General features: G+C 49.6%; 1 protein-coding gene across 3 annotated transcripts in view; it reads left to right on the top strand.

The window, feature by feature from the left end:
* FLNB (filamin B) overlaps positions 1 to 18744 on the top strand; it is an 89525-nt gene that overhangs the window by 31912 nt on the left and 38869 nt on the right. For all 3 annotated transcript variants that reach the window (XM_065845560.2, XM_065845562.2, XM_065845561.2), the window contains exons 4-10: positions 10521 to 10769; positions 11736 to 11833; positions 12652 to 12799; positions 15559 to 15677; positions 16417 to 16494; positions 17225 to 17387; positions 18518 to 18715. In XM_065845560.2, coding sequence (XP_065701632.1) covers positions 10521 to 10769; positions 11736 to 11833; positions 12652 to 12799; positions 15559 to 15677; positions 16417 to 16494; positions 17225 to 17387; positions 18518 to 18715 — 1053 coding nt within the window. The remainder of the gene's footprint in view (positions 1 to 10520; positions 10770 to 11735; positions 11834 to 12651; positions 12800 to 15558; positions 15678 to 16416; positions 16495 to 17224; positions 17388 to 18517; positions 18716 to 18744) is intronic.

The raw sequence follows: 18744 nt of genomic DNA on the forward strand, positions 1-18744 counted from the left end.
GTGGCCAAGGATTTCCCCAAAGAGTAATCGCTTCTGATAATTTCCGACGTGTTGGTTTTGGCTTCAGAAACTCCATGCATTGCAGCTTTCGTGCCTGGCGTCTGCTGCACAGAAGATGTTAGACAGCCCTATCTGAATGGGCTCATTTATCTCGGCAGGATTTTACATGCTGTTTCTTATAACTCTCTTGACCTACCCCCAGTGTGAGTAAACACGCTCTCCAGTAATGCAGAGGTCACTCTGGTGCCTGGAAACCTCTGGATTACTTGTTGCTGTTTGACATTTAAAAAAATGCTTTTTTAAAATTTATTTTCAGCCACGTCTCTTGCACCTTTTCTACCTTCAGTGCATGCGGGTGCCTGAGCATGGACCTTCATTTTGGTCCCCTGACTGAAGCCTGATAACCATCCCCCAGTAATGCAGGATACGGCAGTGCTAATGACCTGGCACCTCAAGCCTCCACCAGCCCCTGGGCGCTCCCTGCAAAACCCAGCCAGGTTTTTAACCTTGATGCAAGCCAAAGTGACCTGGTGAGATTTAGGATTACCTTAATCCTGCAGAGACGGTTACACCGCTCTCGTGCTTCGGAGACAATTCCTGGTTTCGTTGTGTTACGCTTGCAGAACTGTGACTCTACAGGCGTTTTTGTCAGTTCAGCCTTGCTGATCCAGGCTTGGCATTCGAGTTAAGCACATGATGTGTTGTGAGGGGACACTTTTCTTGTTGCGTGTATGAAAGAACAACCTCAGTCCTATCAGACTCGTAGACAGGTATTTCGTGCTAAGCTTAGGCAATGTTGTGTTCGACTAAAACGTTGATGTCTGTCTTAAAGTGAAACTTTATTCCTGGGGGTTGGGTAGTGGTGTTACAGGCTCGGCCTTAGCTGCCCGCTGTGATGGGAAGGCGAAGCGTTGCTGTGCCCTGACAATAAGTGTGTTGACCCCTGGGGAGCAGGGACCTGGCAGAGGATCCTTCCCCTTTCACTCCCATGCTCAGAGGAGGGAGGGAGGCTCCATTTGTGTTGTCACTTGGCTTCAGAAGCCGAGCCAAGCGCTTCCCAGCAGAGCATGGCAAAGGCAGGAGGATGCCTTTCTTCCCTGCTCCATCGTTTAACAGAAACCCACTTTCCAGCATACTCACTCCCCGCTGCAGGGACTTTCCTTCACTACTCATTCCCAAATGACTAATCAGCACTCGGCAGCGTGTGTTGCCCCATCCCCGTGGTTTCCTGGTGCTTCCCAGCGCTGGCGTTTGACCCCAGGGCGGTGGGGGTGCGGTGCTGCCCACAGCCCCAGCCCATGGTGCTGGTTCCAGGGGCTTTCCCCGCAGCCTGTGTGTGGAGCCGATGCAGCAGGTCCTGGGGGTGCTGCCAGCTGAGCCAGCCCCGAGCATGGGGGGGCTGCAGTGTCACCCCAAACTGGTGGAGGGCAGGAATGTCCTGAGCGGCTTTGAGCTTCCTTTGCACAGCGAGGCATAGAATCATTTTGGTTGGAAGAGACCCTCAAGATCAGCGAGTCCAACCATAACCCACCCCTGGCACTGCCCCATGTCCCTGAGAACCTCATCTCCGTCTGTCCCACCCTCCAGGGATGGTGACTCCAGCACTGCCCTGGGCAGCCTGGTCCAATGCCCCACAGCCCTTTGGGGAAGAAATTGTTCCCCAGATCCAACCTCAACCTCCCCTGTTGCAACTTGAGGCCGTTTCCTCTGCTCCTGGCGCTTGTTCCTTGGAAGAACAGACCAACATGAAGGGGTTGCAAGCCCGTTCCTGCCCCTGCCGCCCCGCTTCCACTCATTTCTCCCCCGAAACGCAGTGGTTTGCACTGAACTCTGACGGCAGCGTCGCGGGGCGCTTGGTGGTCCCAGCAGAGGCGAGCGGAGCTGCCGTGTCCCGCTCCGGAGGGGCGGTGGGATGAGCTCAGCAGCGGGGAATGCGCTTTGCTGGGCGCGAGGGGGCCGCGCTCACAGGGCCCATTGTCGGGCGGTTTTGGCAGCGATGTCGGGCCCGTGTGGCGGCGGGGCCGGCTCCTCCGTGGGGAGCTGCAGGTGGGGTTTACGGGAGCGTCACGGCGCCTCCACCCCACGGCTGCGGGGCCGGGCCGCGCCGGGTCCCCATCCGCGCCGGGTGTCGGGGTCAGCGCGGCGGTGTCGGCCTGGCAGGCTGCCCCGCGGAGCTGCCGAGGGGCTCGCTCGCCGCGAACAAAGCCGCACTCATGGAAACTCGCTGCCGCGCAGAGGCTGAGCGTTCAGACCCCTTTGTGCGCCTTGGGTTTTGTGTGGTGGGGTTTTTTTTCTTTCCCGAAAAGGGGTCTTGAATAATGAGCGTGGCGTTCTGTGTGCAGCTCGACTGGGGGGCTGCGCTGGGGACCGGCTGGCTCTGGAGTAGCTGCTGTGATGGTGAATCCCGCTCGGTGCTGCCTGTCCTGCAGCCCGTGGGTGCTGCGGGGGCCCTCCCGTGGGTGCTGCGGGGCCCTCCTTGGAGACGCCGTGGCTGCCGCAGTCCATTGTGCTCCAACACCTCCTGCCCAGGGCTTTTCTTCAACATCAGATCCAAACCCCCTCGTACCCATAATGTGGTGTATGGCTCTTAAGGCGACAGAACCCCTAGGTGTGTTCGGACTGAAAATATTAAGGAATTTGATCCTAAGCCATCTGCAGTTTTGACTTTTTTTCCCTCACCCACCCGAACAATTCCTGACTTTGAAATTCATGCCTTTTCCTTCCAGCCCCCTTGGGTTTCCACTTTCTCTTAGACGAGCTGGGTTGGTTGCTTTTGTTGTTTTACTGCTGATTTAAACTTGCTTCGTGTTTCGGCTTTCTCTTCTGGATGTGAGACCTCAGTGGGCTCCAGATGCCCATTAAGAAGTTGGGCAGAGCTGTTTTAATCTGTATTTCACTCCTGTGAGCTCTATTGGTTTCATTCTTTTTACTCTTCTCTGTATTAAAAGTCTGTATGATTCTCTTTTCTTGCCAAACCTACATGGAAAGGGCTGGATTTGACCTTATTTTTACAGTTTCTGTTCCACCTCATGACACACGCTTTCCAGAGGCTTAACATGAACCAAGTAGACAGTACAAGGCAATGGGCACGATAGCGACCTGAGGTTTTCTCACTGATCCGGATGGTTTCAAATGCAGTTAAAGCAAAAACTATTGAAAACCTTTGAATTGGGGTGTTCAATATCTCGAATCCTAAGGTGAGTTGCCTAACGGAAGCTTTTGTGTGTTTGTTTGATAACCAGACACCCTGGGCAGCATAAAGGGAAATGGTTTCCATTCCCCTTGCAAGAACAAACAAACAAACCCCCAACAAACAAAGAAATCCCCAAACCTAACAGGTTTTTGATCTGTGTTCAGCTCAGCCCTCTGTTCTTAGAACCCTGCAGGAGAAGCTGCAGGGTGGACCCGGGCTTAAGGGTCACTGGAGGGAATGGTTGCAGTATGTCCTCAAAGCACAGAGGAGCCCGTGTAATTGATTTAAAGACATCTTATCCCTCCAGAGGATGTTGGTAATGCCTTTAGCAGGCACAGTAACCCTGTGAACGCGTACCGTATGCTTCAGCAAAGCATTTCTTTAGCTTGCTCAGCCCCATCTCATCTGCATACTTGCGCTTGGCACGCTCGCCGTGCGGAGCTGGGCTTTGGAAGAGCTCCATTCAGTGTGGAGTTTGCACTGTCGCGGAAGATTAAGCCTTGATGAGCGCTCAGTTTTTCTGTTCCCCAGTTGCTGTGGCTGTTTAATAATAGGTGAGAATAACTAGAGGTGGGAAAGTACTTGGAAACATCAAGATATCGGGATTTGAAGTTGCTACAGTCTCTACATAGCGATGTGTATGATCCGTAAGTGAGATGAACTTTGTGTGCTGGATAAAGTTCCTTCCATGCCTGGAAATAGGGAGTAAGGGCTTGTTGAGACTCCTCCTTTGTTTTATATTAAGGAGCATGTATTTTGGGTTCTTCCGTATAACGCATGGAACAATATTGTAAATGGGGAAGACATCAAGGCTGGAGGGGGTGACCACTTCTTGGAGAGGCGGATGCCAAGATCAGTGCTGGTTGTGGCAGAACTTTAATGCGTGAAGACCAGCAGCAAAGCTGAGATGCGTTTGCCCGGGCTGTGAACAAGTCACGTTTACTGCAGCCTCAGCCACGAAACTGGTTTGTAAAAAATAATTTCACTGCTCAAAAGCTGCTTTTTCAGTCCCTCATTTGTTTCCCAAGACTTTGCACAGTCTATGTTACTCGCTCGGTGGGATGAGGAAGCCGTTTGCTGCCCGTGCTTATCTTGTTTCCACTAATTGTCCCCAGAAAACGACTTGCAGCTCTGCTATGGTCTGGGTTGGATTTGTGCTTGATCCGATCGCAAAGCAGGCTTGCACACGAGCAAGAGAAACTCATTGCAAGCTTGTTTGTAATGCTGCTTTTTAATTGTAGAATAATTTGGTTTTGAAGAGACCTAATGAAGGTCATATAATTCAAGCCATGTACTCTGAGCAGGCCCAGTTGATGAGGTTGCTCAAGGCTGTGTCCAGTTGAATTTGAGCGTCTCAGGGGATGGAGACTTTATGGACTCCGGCCGTCTGTTCCAGTATGGGACAGCCATCAGGGAGAGGAGTTTTTCCCTTTTTCTCAAAAATCTGCTTGGAATTTTCCATGTTGCAACTCGAAAACCCTTTGGAGCAGAGGAGTGAGGGCACTCCCAGGCTGCGAGGTCTTATTTTGAATTCTTTTCCTTTGGAAACAGTGCTTCTTCCAGTATAGAGCTGACTGAAATAAAGGATGTTCAGTGGGCTGGGAAAAAGCCCAAGAAGGACAAGTGAAGCTGTTCTGAAAGGTGCATGAAGTCAAAGGAATTTCTCTTGCAGCACTCAGTAGCTCTTGAAATCCAGTCATGATGGATTGTACGTCTAATAAATACTCTTGTAGCTCTGAAGATGCCCAGAATTAAATTGCAACATGCCCTAGGTGCTTAGCTTAAAAGCAGAAGATGCTGAATTCAATTAGTTGTGGATATTGTGACTTAAAAACTCTATTTAAAGAACCAACACCCAAGTGAGAGACCTTGGCATCGTGCTGGTGATGGCACAACACTCCAAGTGGGGTTTAGGATCTCTTCTGGACTAGGCGGATTTGCAAGGCTCAGGTCAATGCCAGGTTTAGTTCTGGCGCTTGCTCCCGGTGCAGCTGCAAACACAAAACCAGGGCCCGCGCTCTGCAGCGCTGGCGCTTTTTCCACTCGGTAGGCTGGGTTTGGTTTTTCACGGCCCAAGCTGTAGAAATGGCACAGGCTTGTCTTGAGATGGTGGCGCTGGCTCAGGCTGGGCGCTGTAATGCCCTGCTTTGTGCTTTAGGGAGTGTGTATTACCAGTCCAAGTGTAACATATCATATTAATATTTAGCATAGAGCAACAATTATAAATCAGCTTGAGCAGTTAAAACTTGGTTCCTTTTCAAGACTGAGAATGATGGTGAATACTGCCGGCCTATGGAGTAGCCATAATCCATTTTTTGGGCTGGTTGCCACTTGGTTAATGGGATAATAAAAGGGTAAGAATTACAATCTAGACTCAGAGGTGTGATGGGGGAGGCAAACGAGCTCTGGTTCAGTCTGTTTTCCTCTTCACCCTACCAGTCAGCCACTTAAATCCTAATAGCTGACTAAGAAGCAGGATACTCCTACATAAAACTTAATGTTGTAGGCTATATATAGCCCTTTTTTTTATTATTATTTTTACAGAGGAGTGAGTGCTCGCTTGTTCGATGCTGGTGTTGATTCTGCAGAACAGCTTAAGTCCCGCTGGCAGGTTTTCCCCAGCCGTCCGTCTGCAGGTCCCGTCGAGCTGCGTCCCCATACCACAGATACAGCTGCTCTCTAGACATTGTATTGCCAATGGGTACTTCTATAGGAGGAAACAACTTAGGGTTGGGGTAACTGAAGTTAAAAATGCACATCGAACAGGGTAGGTGGAAACGAAGGTTCCTGTTACAGCCAAACTCGAGTGTTCCTGCTTCTTGCTGGTTCAGGACCATGTGTTTTGCCGTGATAACTTGCAGGCTGTCTAAAAATGACCATTTGACAGCCTTCACAAGCCTGGAGTCTGCAGCTGAGTATCAGCAGGACTGGCAAAAATGGAGTTCTAATGGAAAAAACCAACCAACCAAACACAAACCCCAAACAGAAAAACCCCAAACCCTCACCTTTGGGCTGTTTGAACCCATCTCTAAAGTTGATTTTCTGTGTTTCCAGCTGGACCAAAGTCATTCTCAGTGCTGGTCTGGGACCGGCGAGGTCCTGTGGATCTCCAGCCGTGGATTCCTGCTTTGTGCCTGGGCCCTCCATAAGATGTCATTTTAAAGTACAAGTCCAATGGGTATTGGTGGGTACCCTGCTCTGCTCTGGTGTGTGTTACCTCTGCAGGAGCTTCGATATCCACAGCATGCATCTCCTACGGGGCCCACTGAACCGGTGTGCGAGTGTGCTCTGGCATTAAGTGCACCTTGCAGATGTTAATGCGGGCATTGTAGCCTGAATAAAGCAAATTATGCAGATGGCCACGCTTTCTCCAAAAATGGCTCCATTAACGCTGTCTGCAACGGTGCTGTCAGGAATTTCTTCAGCCCTGCTCTGTTATCTTGGCGGATGGGATGCGACAGCTCGTTTCCTCCGCGCTTCGGGGCTCGGTGGCCGTCGCCTGCGTGGAGAGGGCTCCTTTAATCTGCGGAAACTCGCCCGGTGCCATGGAGTAAACACACACTTTCCATTTCGGCTAAAAGCAGACGATTTGTTCCCATCTACCTAATTCATCAAAGCTGCGTGCCAAACGCTGCGGCTCGCGCTGCCGGTGCTGGAGACGCATCCGCGAGGGACCGGGTGCTGTCCTTCTGAAGCACCGGCCGCGAGTGTCAGCGTCTCCGTGCTGTGAATTTGCCATAGGCATCACAGGGGTAATAGAGGCACACAGCTCGGAAGGCTCCGTAAAGCTTCGAAGCATAGATTGTGTGAGTAATAAGTATGCATAAAGTAATGTTCGTAGTAGGAAAGCAATGCTGCAAGATGTTCTGTTGCTATAATCCATTTTCCAGCCTGGGAGGGCCAGAAAATGTCTTGAAGCAGAGCAGGGAATGGGGCGAATCCGGTGGAAAGGCGGCTGAGCTGGGGTACATGGCAGTGCCTGCGGTAATGATTACTGGTACTCATGTGTCACTGGAAACACTTTTAATGGTTCCAAAATGTTGACTGTGACACCGGCAGTGTGTACTTCGAACTGGTGGGGGATGCCTGCAAATTTGGTTGTACTAAGAGGGTTTTCAGGGTTTTCCAGGCCAGCTCTGTGCTGCTTGTGTAGGACCTGTTAGCAGATACTTGTATGTTAATGCCCAATAGACCTCATGGAGAATACACTGAATGTTTTCAGTTGGTTAAGTAAGAAGACAGCACCGAAGTGGAGGCTCTTCTGGAGAGGCTGAGTGCTCGGCTTGAGCTGAGCTTTACACCAACGCTTGGAAGCCAGGCCTGCTTTGGGCTGGACTCTGGTCTCTTCTTGAACCTGGAGGTTCCGTATGGTGATAGATGATGAGCCCAGGCTGGCCGGGGGCTGGTGGGACCCCTGGTGTCGTGGGAAGGGTGCATGGGTGGCTCTGCTGGGTGCCAACGAGGTCTCCTGCCCCGCTGAGGAGTTCTCCCTCCCTCCTCCCACCCCAAATGGAAGCAGACAAGCCCTCCTACAAGCAGCCTTGGAAAAAATGACATCACGAATGCCTGCGCCTGTCAGGAAGCAGGGAGGCTGGGAGAGCTCGCTGACTTTGTGAGCAAAAGTGCAGTTGCAGGGATGGCACCAGCTCCAGGGGGGAAGAGCCGTCCTGTTCCTGTGGTGACCTTTTCCTGTCACCGGGGCAGCGGCCTCCGGATGGGGCTGATAAGACGGGATATTCTTGCTCTCGATGTGAAGCTTTCTTGTGCACGGGTGCTTTTTCCACGGGCCAAGGACCACCGCAAGCTGTGCCCTTGGGGATGGTGATGGAGCACTGGAAGAAGCTCCGAGCACATGGCCTATTGCTGCACTAACCGCAGTGCATCTACGTATAGACATTATTTATGTGCTGTAAATATGAAACGGGCTGTTCTTTATCTCCAGTAACGTGCGTGTAGCAGTGTGCTCGAGGTGCCTCTGTCCCGCTGGCTTTCCTCCCCGGGAATGCTGGATGGCTTTCTGAAGCGAGTTTACTCGTAGCACACTAAATCATCGCTGCGCTCGCTCTAGTAAAAATGCCGATGTCAGTACAAATCCGGCACTGAAGCTCGGAGGCGTTCCTGGCGCAGGATGCGAGGGCCGGCGGTGCCGCGAGCGGGTGGTCCTGCCGCGGGGGCCGGGACCGAGGTGCCGCAGGCACGGGGGGCTTGGACCGACCGTCTGCTTTTCACACCCTGCAGCCTTTAGTTCCAGCTTGCAGAGCTCAGGCACCGCAATAGACCAGGGCTCTGGGTCTCTCTTGGGTAAAATGCAGCTCTTGCATGTGCTCCGGTACAATTTCTTTCAAGAAAGCTCGGCCCAACAGATTGTTGGGGAGCATCATCCCTCCACTGACCAGTTTGCAGCTCGACTGGGAAGAGGGGTGGAAGTGTGCAACAGCCGGGGCTGTTTAGTTGTTGCTAGGAGATGCGCTACTTACGTGATGCAGACTTTCACCTTGGAACCTGTAATTAAAACACAGCGGGGCTTAATCACCTCCTAGCTATCTGTCGTATAATAAGTCTCAGCCTGGATGCGCCATCAGCAGCGAGCAGTCCGGTGGCAGACACTTATAATGCTGTGAGATGAGTCAAAACAGATGTTAAAAAAAGTCCAGTACAAGTAAAATCTGGGTAGAAACCTGACATTAACTACCCAGAAAGCCCGAATGCCATTCAAGGTCTGAAGTCACAGTGTTATCTGTTCAGGACATACCGCCCGATTGTGAAACCATGTAAATATTAACCACTCTGCCTGAACATTGGGTTAAAGGGAACACCCCAGTGCTTACTGTTCTTGGTTGCTATTCTGTATAATCACTTTTATGAAAGTCAGGAGATCTTTTTATGTTGATGAGATGGCATTAGGTTGCTGCTGCGGTCCCTGCAGCTGAAGGGGAACACGTAAGGCTCGTGGATGTTGGGCATGGTGAGGCTTGGCTTGGAGGACTCTGCCTGTAGACACTAAATGGGAACTGGAGAAGGGCCTCAAAGCACTGAACACTTTTCCTTGGCTAGCTGGGACTCATTAAGAACCCTGTACAGTAATTTCAGCGGCACAGAAGTGAGTTTATAGTGCTGTAGTTGTCTTTGCTCCAGCATCTGCTCTGAGAGCTGGAGAACAGATGGAACCTTCCCCGTTACTTGTGACTTATGTTGACTAAAAAGGGATTTTTTGGTTTTTTTTTTTGGGTAGTTTTCATTGTGGTGGAGGAGAGAACAGAACTGCTCTGCTCTAATGTGTTGCTGTGGATTAAAGGATCAGTCAGCTGAGAGTATCTTGGAACATTGCAGAACAACCCTGGTTTGGTTGAGCTCGGACAAACTGGAGCTGTTTCAAGTATAATGCGACCTGAGCAGCAACTGCAAGCTCAAAGGAAGCTGAAACTTAAGTAGAGTTGCAAGAGCATTCACAAAACTGTAGAGGTCACTTCATAAGGCCAAACTGATGCGGGAAAATATCCTACTCCTTGAGACAGCTTCTTACGACCATCCGATCTTAATTCCCAGCAGCCTTAAACTCAGCTGTATGGTGTGTCTAAAGTAGATCTGCGTTTGGCCGCTGCGGTGATAAACCTTTCCTAGGAGTGTGACGTGGTTTTGCCAGAGCTGGCTTTCCCTTTCCTTCTAACTCTCAGTTTATAGTGTCAAGAGGTGACTTTTTGTGCAGGCAGGAGGGTGATGGTGCAGAGGATGCCCCGTGGACCTCTGCTCCCCGCTTTGCTGTGTGTACTCGGGTCATGGTATAGCTGGACTTTGTTCTAATCCCACACTTAGGCTCTACTAGACTTCATCATACAGCACTCCTTTTTATATTTTTCCCTGTTATTTTTAATTTAAACTATTGATATGTGTGGGGAGGCATGTTTCTGTATATAAATGCAGTTTCCTAAATGGTGCTTTAGGTATTCCCTGGGGGATTTTGCTCCTGTTGGGATGTTCTTGTGAGCATCATCGTATGCTGCTTGACTGCTTTGATAAGATACAAATGCCATTAAAAATACCAGGTGGTAGTTATCATCCAAATGCAAAATACCAGGGATCTTAAACTGACTGTTTTCCTAAGCTTAGCATTGTAGAGCTTCGGGGGCAAGTCGCACCGCAGCTGGAGAGCATCGAGTCCTTGGACTGCTCTCTTTCCTCCCGTCTAATGCAGGGCATGAAGAGTGATGTCTCTGCAGCGACCTGGGTTGGTTCTGTTGTCCTCAATTACCCGGGCACGAGTGCAGTATTTTAAAAACATGCCTCTTTCGGGTGGGAAATAATCAGATGTATGTCTTTTGTCTTCCAGATAGTAAAGCTATAGTTGATGGAAACTTGAAGTTGATCCTTGGCCTGATATGGACCCTTATCCTCCACTACTCCATTTCCATGCCGGTGTGGGAGGATGAAGGTGATGACGACGCGAAGAAGCAGACTCCTAAGCAGAGGCTGCTGGGCTGGATCCAGAACAAAATTCCTTACTTGCCAATCACAAACTTCAACCAAAACTGGCAGGATGGCAAAGCACTGGGGGCTCTTGTTGACAGCTGTGCCCCAGGTAAGTCCTTTGCTCGGACGGTGTTGCTTCGCTCGCTCTCCCGGTGGCTGCTCTGCTGTTCCTATGGGAAGAGCTTTTCATTGCTGAGCTGGAGATGGGAATGAAGCTTTCAAGTCCAAAGAGGCCAGCTGTGAGAAGCAGCGACTTGTAAACGACTTGGCCAAGAGAAACACTGGCCTAAAGCAGACTGTGTGATTGCATTATTAGAGGCGCCACGTCTGAGCTTTGTATTGGGTGCGAGGGACAAAGGCGCAAATGCTGGCTCCTAAATGCAAGAGAGACTTGTTCCCACAGCAAGTGCCAACAACCTTTCAAGTTCAGGGCGCAGCAGGAGGCTTCGTGTGTTCTCCTGAAATAGGACTGGGGAGGGAGCACCGAGCGGCTGCACACTACCTGAAACTTCAGTGTTTAGCAATCTAAGGCTGCGCTCCTTAGGGCGAGTAACGTGATGAAGTGTGAAACAGGCACGGTTTCCTCACCTTCTTGTAAAACAGCCTTGCTAGCGCGATGGCCGATGTTCATCTAAGGCGAGCTGGGGTGCTGTGGCAAGCAGCTGAAACTTTATTTTCCAAAATTGCTGCGGAGAGCCAGTGAAACATAAAGCCTTGCTAGATGTGTTCATGCTAAAGGTGGAGGGTGTCTCGCCCGGCTTGAATGTAAAGCAGTGCAGTTGTGCGGCTGACTGGAAAGGTATAGATCTTTCTTGTGGACCCGCAAGGCGGGCGCGAGTCCCTCTGAGCTGGCAGTTACTGTCAGTGCCATAAGGGCCTGTGGAAACGCCGATTGTTGTCTCTGAAGTGTTTTCAGCGAGCAGCAAGTGCTCATCTTTTGGTTCCTTCTGCAAAGCTCAGAACGCCTTTCTGCATGGCAGCATCTAATGCAAGTGGCTGCGGAGTTTGTGGTTGGTTTCTTCAGCGAGGGAAGCTCTTTTACAGATAACCCCTAACAACTGCAATGTGCTCACAGGCCTGTGCCCCGACTGGGAGACCTGGGACCCGAAGAAGCCGGTGGACAACGCTCGGGAGGCCATGCAGCAGGCGGACGACTGGCTGGGGGTGCCGCAGGTGAGGCTTCGCGCTTGGGACCAGCTGCAGTTTGGGTTGAGGGAAGCAGGTGAAGTCGCTTGGGTGCTTCTAGAAGTTACGGTTTACTCGTGTGAGATTGCCCGAGAAAGGGCAAATTGTAATGAAACGCACGGTGACGTTTCAGAGCTCTGGCTGTAAGTGTCTCTGCTGAAGACAGTGGGTATCGCAGCACGTGTGGCGGTGCCTGCTCTGTTAGCCCATGGAGTGAGTTTGTTTTGCTACACTGGATTCTACAAAAGAAAACCCCACTGGCTTAGGAAATCACCTGCAAAGATGACTTTCAAAGAGAGAACAGCGCATTTGCAGACCACATTGTTTTCATGCTGGCGAAGTTGAACAGAAGCGCTCGAGTCTCTGAAGCTGTTGGAGCAGCTTCTGTAGTGGGAGCAGGAGAAGAAATTGGTCACAAATTTCACTTTGCAGCTCAGGGCTGCAGCACACAGGATTATGAATTGCTAGTTCTTTCAGTTTCATTTATCCCCATGTTGCTTTATTTTGGGGAATGTAGCTACTGTTGTCTTGCCTTGGTACTGTGTAGTTGGTCACAGTCTCCTGAGAACCCTTAATAATCAAGGCACAAAAAGCCTTCAAACCACATTGGGACCATAATGAGCTGCTTGATTTTCTTGCCATGAGATAATAAATGGTGTTGTGTGTATCAAAGAGAAAATAAATGTAAGAAATCACATTATTATGCGGGAGTTTTGAAATGTAAGACTGTGTCATAACTCTGCTTCTGTGTTGACATGCAGTAACCAAGCACTGGTAAAACACACTTTAATTGCGCTGTCTTTCAGGTTATTACCCCTGAAGAAATTATCCACCCTGATGTGGATGAGCACTCTGTGATGACTTACCTGTCCCAGTTCCCCAAAGCCAAGCTGAAACCGGGAGCTCCTTTAAAACCCAAACTGAATCCAAAGAAAGCAAGGGCTTACGGCAGAGGTAAGGACTCTGAGTGAGGCTGCACGGAGCGTTTAACTCTTCAGAGAGCTGGGTGGGGTTTCTTGCCTATGTTGAACTCCAGACCTACTGTAACCGACTTCAAAGTTTCACTTGTGTACTCTTGGTGTGGTGCCTAGTTTCAGAAATACATGGATCTAGTCCAAAAGACACTCCTAGTTCTAACATGTGAATTCCCCAAAGTCTCTGAACCTGTTTTGCAAGCCGGCCTCGCAGCCCACAGCTGGGAATAGAAGCACGAGATGGGGCTAAAACTACCTTGGTGTGAAATTTAAGCTAGCACTATGTAGGCTGTTGGTCGTTGGTCTAGCAGTGAATGCTTTTTGTGATAAAGCACTTTAAATTGGAAAAACTTCTTTACACCCGTGTGTGTGTCTGAGCAGGGTCCCCAGTTCCCAGGCTTGGTGGGAGATGTCTGTTGGGGTCGGGTAATTCTCAATAAGGTATTTGAATTGATCAGTAGGTGCAGACACTTTGCATGCCCCCAAAGGTGGGTTGGTAACCCTTCAGACATTAAATAGTGCCGAGCTTCTGTTGGGAAGCTGCGTTGGCTCATTGGAAGGACTTGTCCACAGATGTTTATGCGACTGTGGATCTACATAGGCATTCGTATTTCTAACTTACCTTTAAATGCGTAGTTCCTGTAACTTCTGATGTGGTTCTACCCCAGATTGGAATACAATCACATCTAAATGAGTAACAGATTTTTACCCTTAATGTGCTTGGTGTGTGGCAAGACATTACTTATGTGTTACTCTTTGTTCTCTCTTCTATGTATTTTTTTTCATATCTGAGGCCAGTCCTTTGGGATTTTTGGAAGCAGCGGGTTTAGAATTGGGTGTGCAAGAGCGGAATGGAAAGAAACAAAACTTTTCATATTTTTTTCTGTTGTTCTTGTTGATTTTTCAACTTGATTTTCCATTGAAACCTAACTAGCGGTGTGAATGGGCATGGGTGCTATCTCTGCACTGACGAGCAGTCACTGTAGTCAGGAATGGGTTTAGCACTTAGGCTCCTTGAGGTTTTGTCCTTCAGTGCCTTCCATAGCAAACAACAGTAAATAAGACGCATTCATCAGATCCCAAAGATACAGACCACCTGGACTCCACTTACTGCGTAAATGACTGGTCATCCCGCCTCAATCTGTCAAGTCATGTTCTTATTCTTTCAAAAACTGGGATGACATTGTGGTCTATTTTGTGCACACAGGGCTCTGGACCCGTTGTAATGGACATTATAAAGGGCGAGCAGCTATTCTTGAAAGGTCAATGTATTCCCAAAGTTAATTGCCAAGACAGAGTCACTGAATATAAATAATAGACAATTCTGACTGCTAACGCGTGTCAGAACCGAAAGGTGACAGCAAGGGGCTCGCTGCCAACCTGGGCAGGGTGGTTCGGACAGACGAATAACGGGTCTTCATGCTTCCAGGTGGTTGTCAGGTGTGAAGCTGCTCAGTCTTAGCACTCTTGATTATTGTTTCTCCATGTACTACAGTAAGTTATTCACACCTCCCAATGTGCGTGTGGGCTGTAGCGCATCGCCCTGGACGTGCCGTGTGTCCTTCTCGGGCGCTGTGTGTAGACCTGGTGTGACGTGCTCTGGGTTCGCATTCAGCCATCCAAAGCAGATCTCGGAGAAGACAGTAAAATGTAGAAGATTAAAGGCAGGCTAAGAAAGCGCTGTGACTAACGCTGCCTCCTGAGGACGAGCGATCCTTCTCATCGTGCTTACAGAGCGAGGGACACTTAACTCAAATACCACGTCCTGATGCTGTGGGGCGGACAGAAGATCCACAGAGCGAATTTATAGCTGTTTAAACTAGATGATAATCTGGGGCTTAGTTTGAAAGAATGAATATGTCAATTGTTAACACCTTATCAGAATGTTCAGATTTCCTAGTAAAAACACGATCTTCCTTGCATTACTCTCAAGTTATTGTTTTCTGAAGACAAACAAGTTCAGGAATTCTGTTGTTCACAACCACTTCCTTATAATCTATCAGACGCTGCACTTTCCACTAATTGTGCTACGGAGCAGTAGTGCCCACGGTTTTATGAATAAGCCGAGGAGTAATTCCCTTGGAAGGAAGGGGATAGATGTTTGGGCTCGTCTGGAACCGGCAGCTTTGGGAAGCTCTCCCACCCCCTCAGTCTGACGGCACCAGGGCAGGTGCCGTGACCCGGGGCTGAGCGTGGGGAGGTGATGCAAGCCCCGCGGTCCCTGCGTGCTGGAGCAGGCCCGCGCTGACGAGCGAGGAGTCTGATCAAATGCAAAATGGAAGTGGCACCGGATTGCACGGGTTTCATGGTTCAAAGAGGTTCCTGTGTGCCGTTTGTACGGTGTTCATCCTGGCAAAGTAGTTTGAGCAGATTTCAAAGAAGAATAAATCTGAGTGGTGTCTGTACAGCTGAGTTCTGAAAATGGGGTAAAACGGGGCAGTAGAGGTAATAACTGTCTTGCTTAAAAATAAGTCTAACTCTTGGCTCTAGGGTAATGCCTTTACCAAAAGGCTTCCCAAAATTGCCAATGATTCAATCATTTTTTTACAACAGCTTGTTTTGTAAGAGAGGGGGTTATTAAGAGTGTGATGTTCTGGGCAGCTGGTGACAACGTGTCCCTCAGTGGCTTGGGGAAGCTGCTGCTGGGGGCTCATGCGAAAGGACGGGCTGGAGAGCTTGTGCTTAAGTCTCTGAGCTACACCTGGGTCTTAACAGCTAACGTGCTGCTCTGCCTCGCAGGGATCGAGCCTCACGGGAACATGGTGAAGCAGCCGGCCATCTTCACGGTGGACACCATCAGTGCTGGGCAGGGAGACCTGATGGTCTTCGTAGAGGATCCAGAGGGAAACAGAGAGGAGGTATGTCCATTAAATACTTCGTGTGGAAAAGTAAAGCTGGTCCGAACACCAAAGTTTTTGCGGTAACCTTCATCTTTCACAACTGAGGTCTTACCAGATAAGTAATCTACAAAGAAGTTGCAAAATACCATCTATCAAAAGTGCAAGCCTCAAGCTTTTCCTCATAATTGCTTTACTGGATGACCTTGAAAAAACTTGAATATCTGTAACTAAGCAACACAACTCCAATGTCCAGTAGTTGCAGTGATTTATCTTGACTGGCCAAGTACATTCTGACACTCTTTTAGATAACACATATCACTAAATCACTGTCTGCCCTTACTCATTCTGCAAGAATGGCCAAAGCAGCTATTTAGATGCCATGAATAATTTTGAGTGAAAATGCTGGTTTTAATGTTTATAGAAACTTCTCATCCAAGTGCTCCACTTGATCATGTTACAACATTCCACAAAAAATACAGCTGTACGTTGGACTTAACATCTCAGTTTTGGCCTTAATAGAGCAATGAACAGCAAGGGGGAGGGCTGGGGTGGGAGAAGGTGGCTGTCTTCATCTCGTCTAGAGGCAAAACCAATGGGTTTTGTTGCATATAGGAAGAGGAGGTAGCAAGGATCCCTGCTCCCACAGCAAAGCATCTCTCACTCTAGAAATAATTTGTATTATCAAGCACTAACCCAGAAGAGTCTTAGGCTGCCATGTGTAGGCACAGCTCAACGGTGGACGTGTTTTCTCTCCTAGGCGAAGATAACACCATCCAGTGACAAAAACAAGACCTATTCAGTTCAGTATGTGCCGAAGGTTACTGGACCTCACAAGGTGGGTTGTGTGCCAATAACCAGTGTTCTCTGGCTAAACGAGCTGCTCTGCTGGTTGTCAGTGTGAGCTGTCTGTTTACTGATGGCATCACAGCCACTCTGGGCATCCTGAAGAAAAGGGAACCTGATGTGGCCTTAATTCTCCGTCTGGGGTGTTGGGCTGCCCCCTTCTCCAGTGGTGGGGAGCGTGTTTTGGGAGAAGGCGCATGGGTGTTTGGGTGTTGAGTGCTGCAGCTGGCTCTCCTTTCACTTGGGGCTGCTTCCTACAGCTCACAAAACCAGTTTTGTGGGTTGTCACAGAGGAAAGTACCAGGTTGTTTCTAGAAGGCATTTCTTTGATGATACTGTCCATCGTAGGGGTTTTGCAGAGGTTTTCCCACCCAGCTCTGTCCCCGGGTGCCTGCAGAAGCACCTTTATGATGGGCAGTCCCATTTCTTGGCACTTGCCGGAGTGGCTGGTCCCCACAGCGTGAAAAGATAACTACAGCTTCTCCTGTCGCTTTACTGGGTGGTGATCTGCCTCGCACTGGCAATCCATGCACACATCCCCGCTGGTGTGGCTGGCCCTGGGGTCGGTAGCGCTTTGAGGCCAGGATGAAGGTTGTGGGATGGATGGTCTCCCTCACCCCGGAGGTGTGGGCTCTCCATGCCAGGAACGCAGGCGCTTGACCCCGTGCTTGGCTGCATGGCGGTGACACTGATCTCTGCCTCTGCCCGGTGTCTGTCTCTAGGTTTCGGTCCTGTTTGCTGGGCAGCACATCTCCAAGAGCCCCTTTGAAGTGAACATTGACAAAGCCCAGGGAGATGCGAGCAAAGTCACAGCAAAGGGTCCGGGGCTGGAGGCGACAGGGAACATTGCCAACAAACCTACCTACTTTGACCTCTACACAGCAGGTAAGTGGCATGAATGAGTGTTGAAATCCTTCAGCTCCCTCAGATTTGAGGAGAACCTAACCCTTGGAGGAATAAACAAACTGAAAAGGGGGTGAGGACTTGCAGCCGCATCAAGTTCAGGCTGCTCTGGAGGCTCTGGCTGTGTATGAAGTGGTTGAAGTTTGGAGCTGAGCTGTGCCAGGAAGGTGCTGAGCGTCACCCAGAAATTTGCCATGATCTTGCTGAATGGCAGCAGGCAAATTCCTGTCTGGTTTCTCCCCCCAACTCATTTTGAACAGGAACGTGAAATGCCCACCTCTGAAGGGTGAACTGTGAGTAAACTGCCAACGCTTCATGTGTTCTGTATTTAGCTTTGCAGAAAGCATCTGCCACAGTGCTACTTCGAGTTCATACATCAATGACAAACTGGTTTCAACCTCTTTTGCAATTATTAAAGGGCTCCCATCTTCATTAGGGCATCTCCATCACGTGGCTTGTTGCCTGCTATTAGGCCAATGCTGTAGCCTAGAGGAATGAGTCAATAAGATGCTACAAATGCTAATTCATTTAGAACAATGCAAAACTACTCAGGGCAGTTACTTGAAGTATTTAAACACTGAAGTATGCTGAGTAGCATATTTTAATTTGCCTTCTGCCTGAGGGTGCTTAGAAGTAAAATTAAATGTGGTTATAGCGAGGGGAAGTGTTACATTCAGCCTCTAATTGGGAGAGGGAGTGGTCTGAATCGTGTAAAGACACGTCTGGCCTCTGAACGTGTGTGGAAAACTGTTTTTGTTGCGTGATGAGTTGGATAAAATGTGAAAGGAGCAAGTGTCTGAACAAAAGGGAATACGTATAGTCTGGCAGAGCAGGGTGCTTGTCCAGATCAGCACGCACATTGTCCGAGCTCTTAACCGAAACCACTTCAAAGCTCCAGAGGTTGAACGCTGTGAATGAAGCAGCAGAGCCCTGTCAGTGTGGTGACTTCGTGGAGATGCCACTACCTCGTCTTGCCCCTTCGCCTCTTTAAAGTCTGGTCGCTGTCAGCAGAAGCTGGACGTTTAGGCTGTGCCTGGAGCTGGCTGTGGTCCCAAACGCGGTGCGCGTTGCTGTGGGGAGGCTGAGCTCAGCTGGGCCCGTTGCCTTTGCAGGTGCTGGTGTGGGTGATGTCAACGTGGAAGTGGAGGATCCTCAGGGGAGAAGCCTGGCTGAAGTTGCAGTAGAAGACAAAGGCAACCAAGTCTACCGTTGCACCTACAAACCCATTCAAGCCGGTCCTCACGTTGTCAGAGTGACTTTTGCTGGGGAGTCAATTCCTAAAACTCCTTGCACTGTTCTCGTCGGAGAGGGTATGCTTGCTAAAAATGTACTTAAATGA

Source organism: Patagioenas fasciata, chromosome 10 (assembly GCF_037038585.1).
Source record: "Patagioenas fasciata isolate bPatFas1 chromosome 10, bPatFas1.hap1, whole genome shotgun sequence".
NCBI classification, from domain to species: Eukaryota; Metazoa; Chordata; class Aves; order Columbiformes; family Columbidae; genus Patagioenas; species Patagioenas fasciata.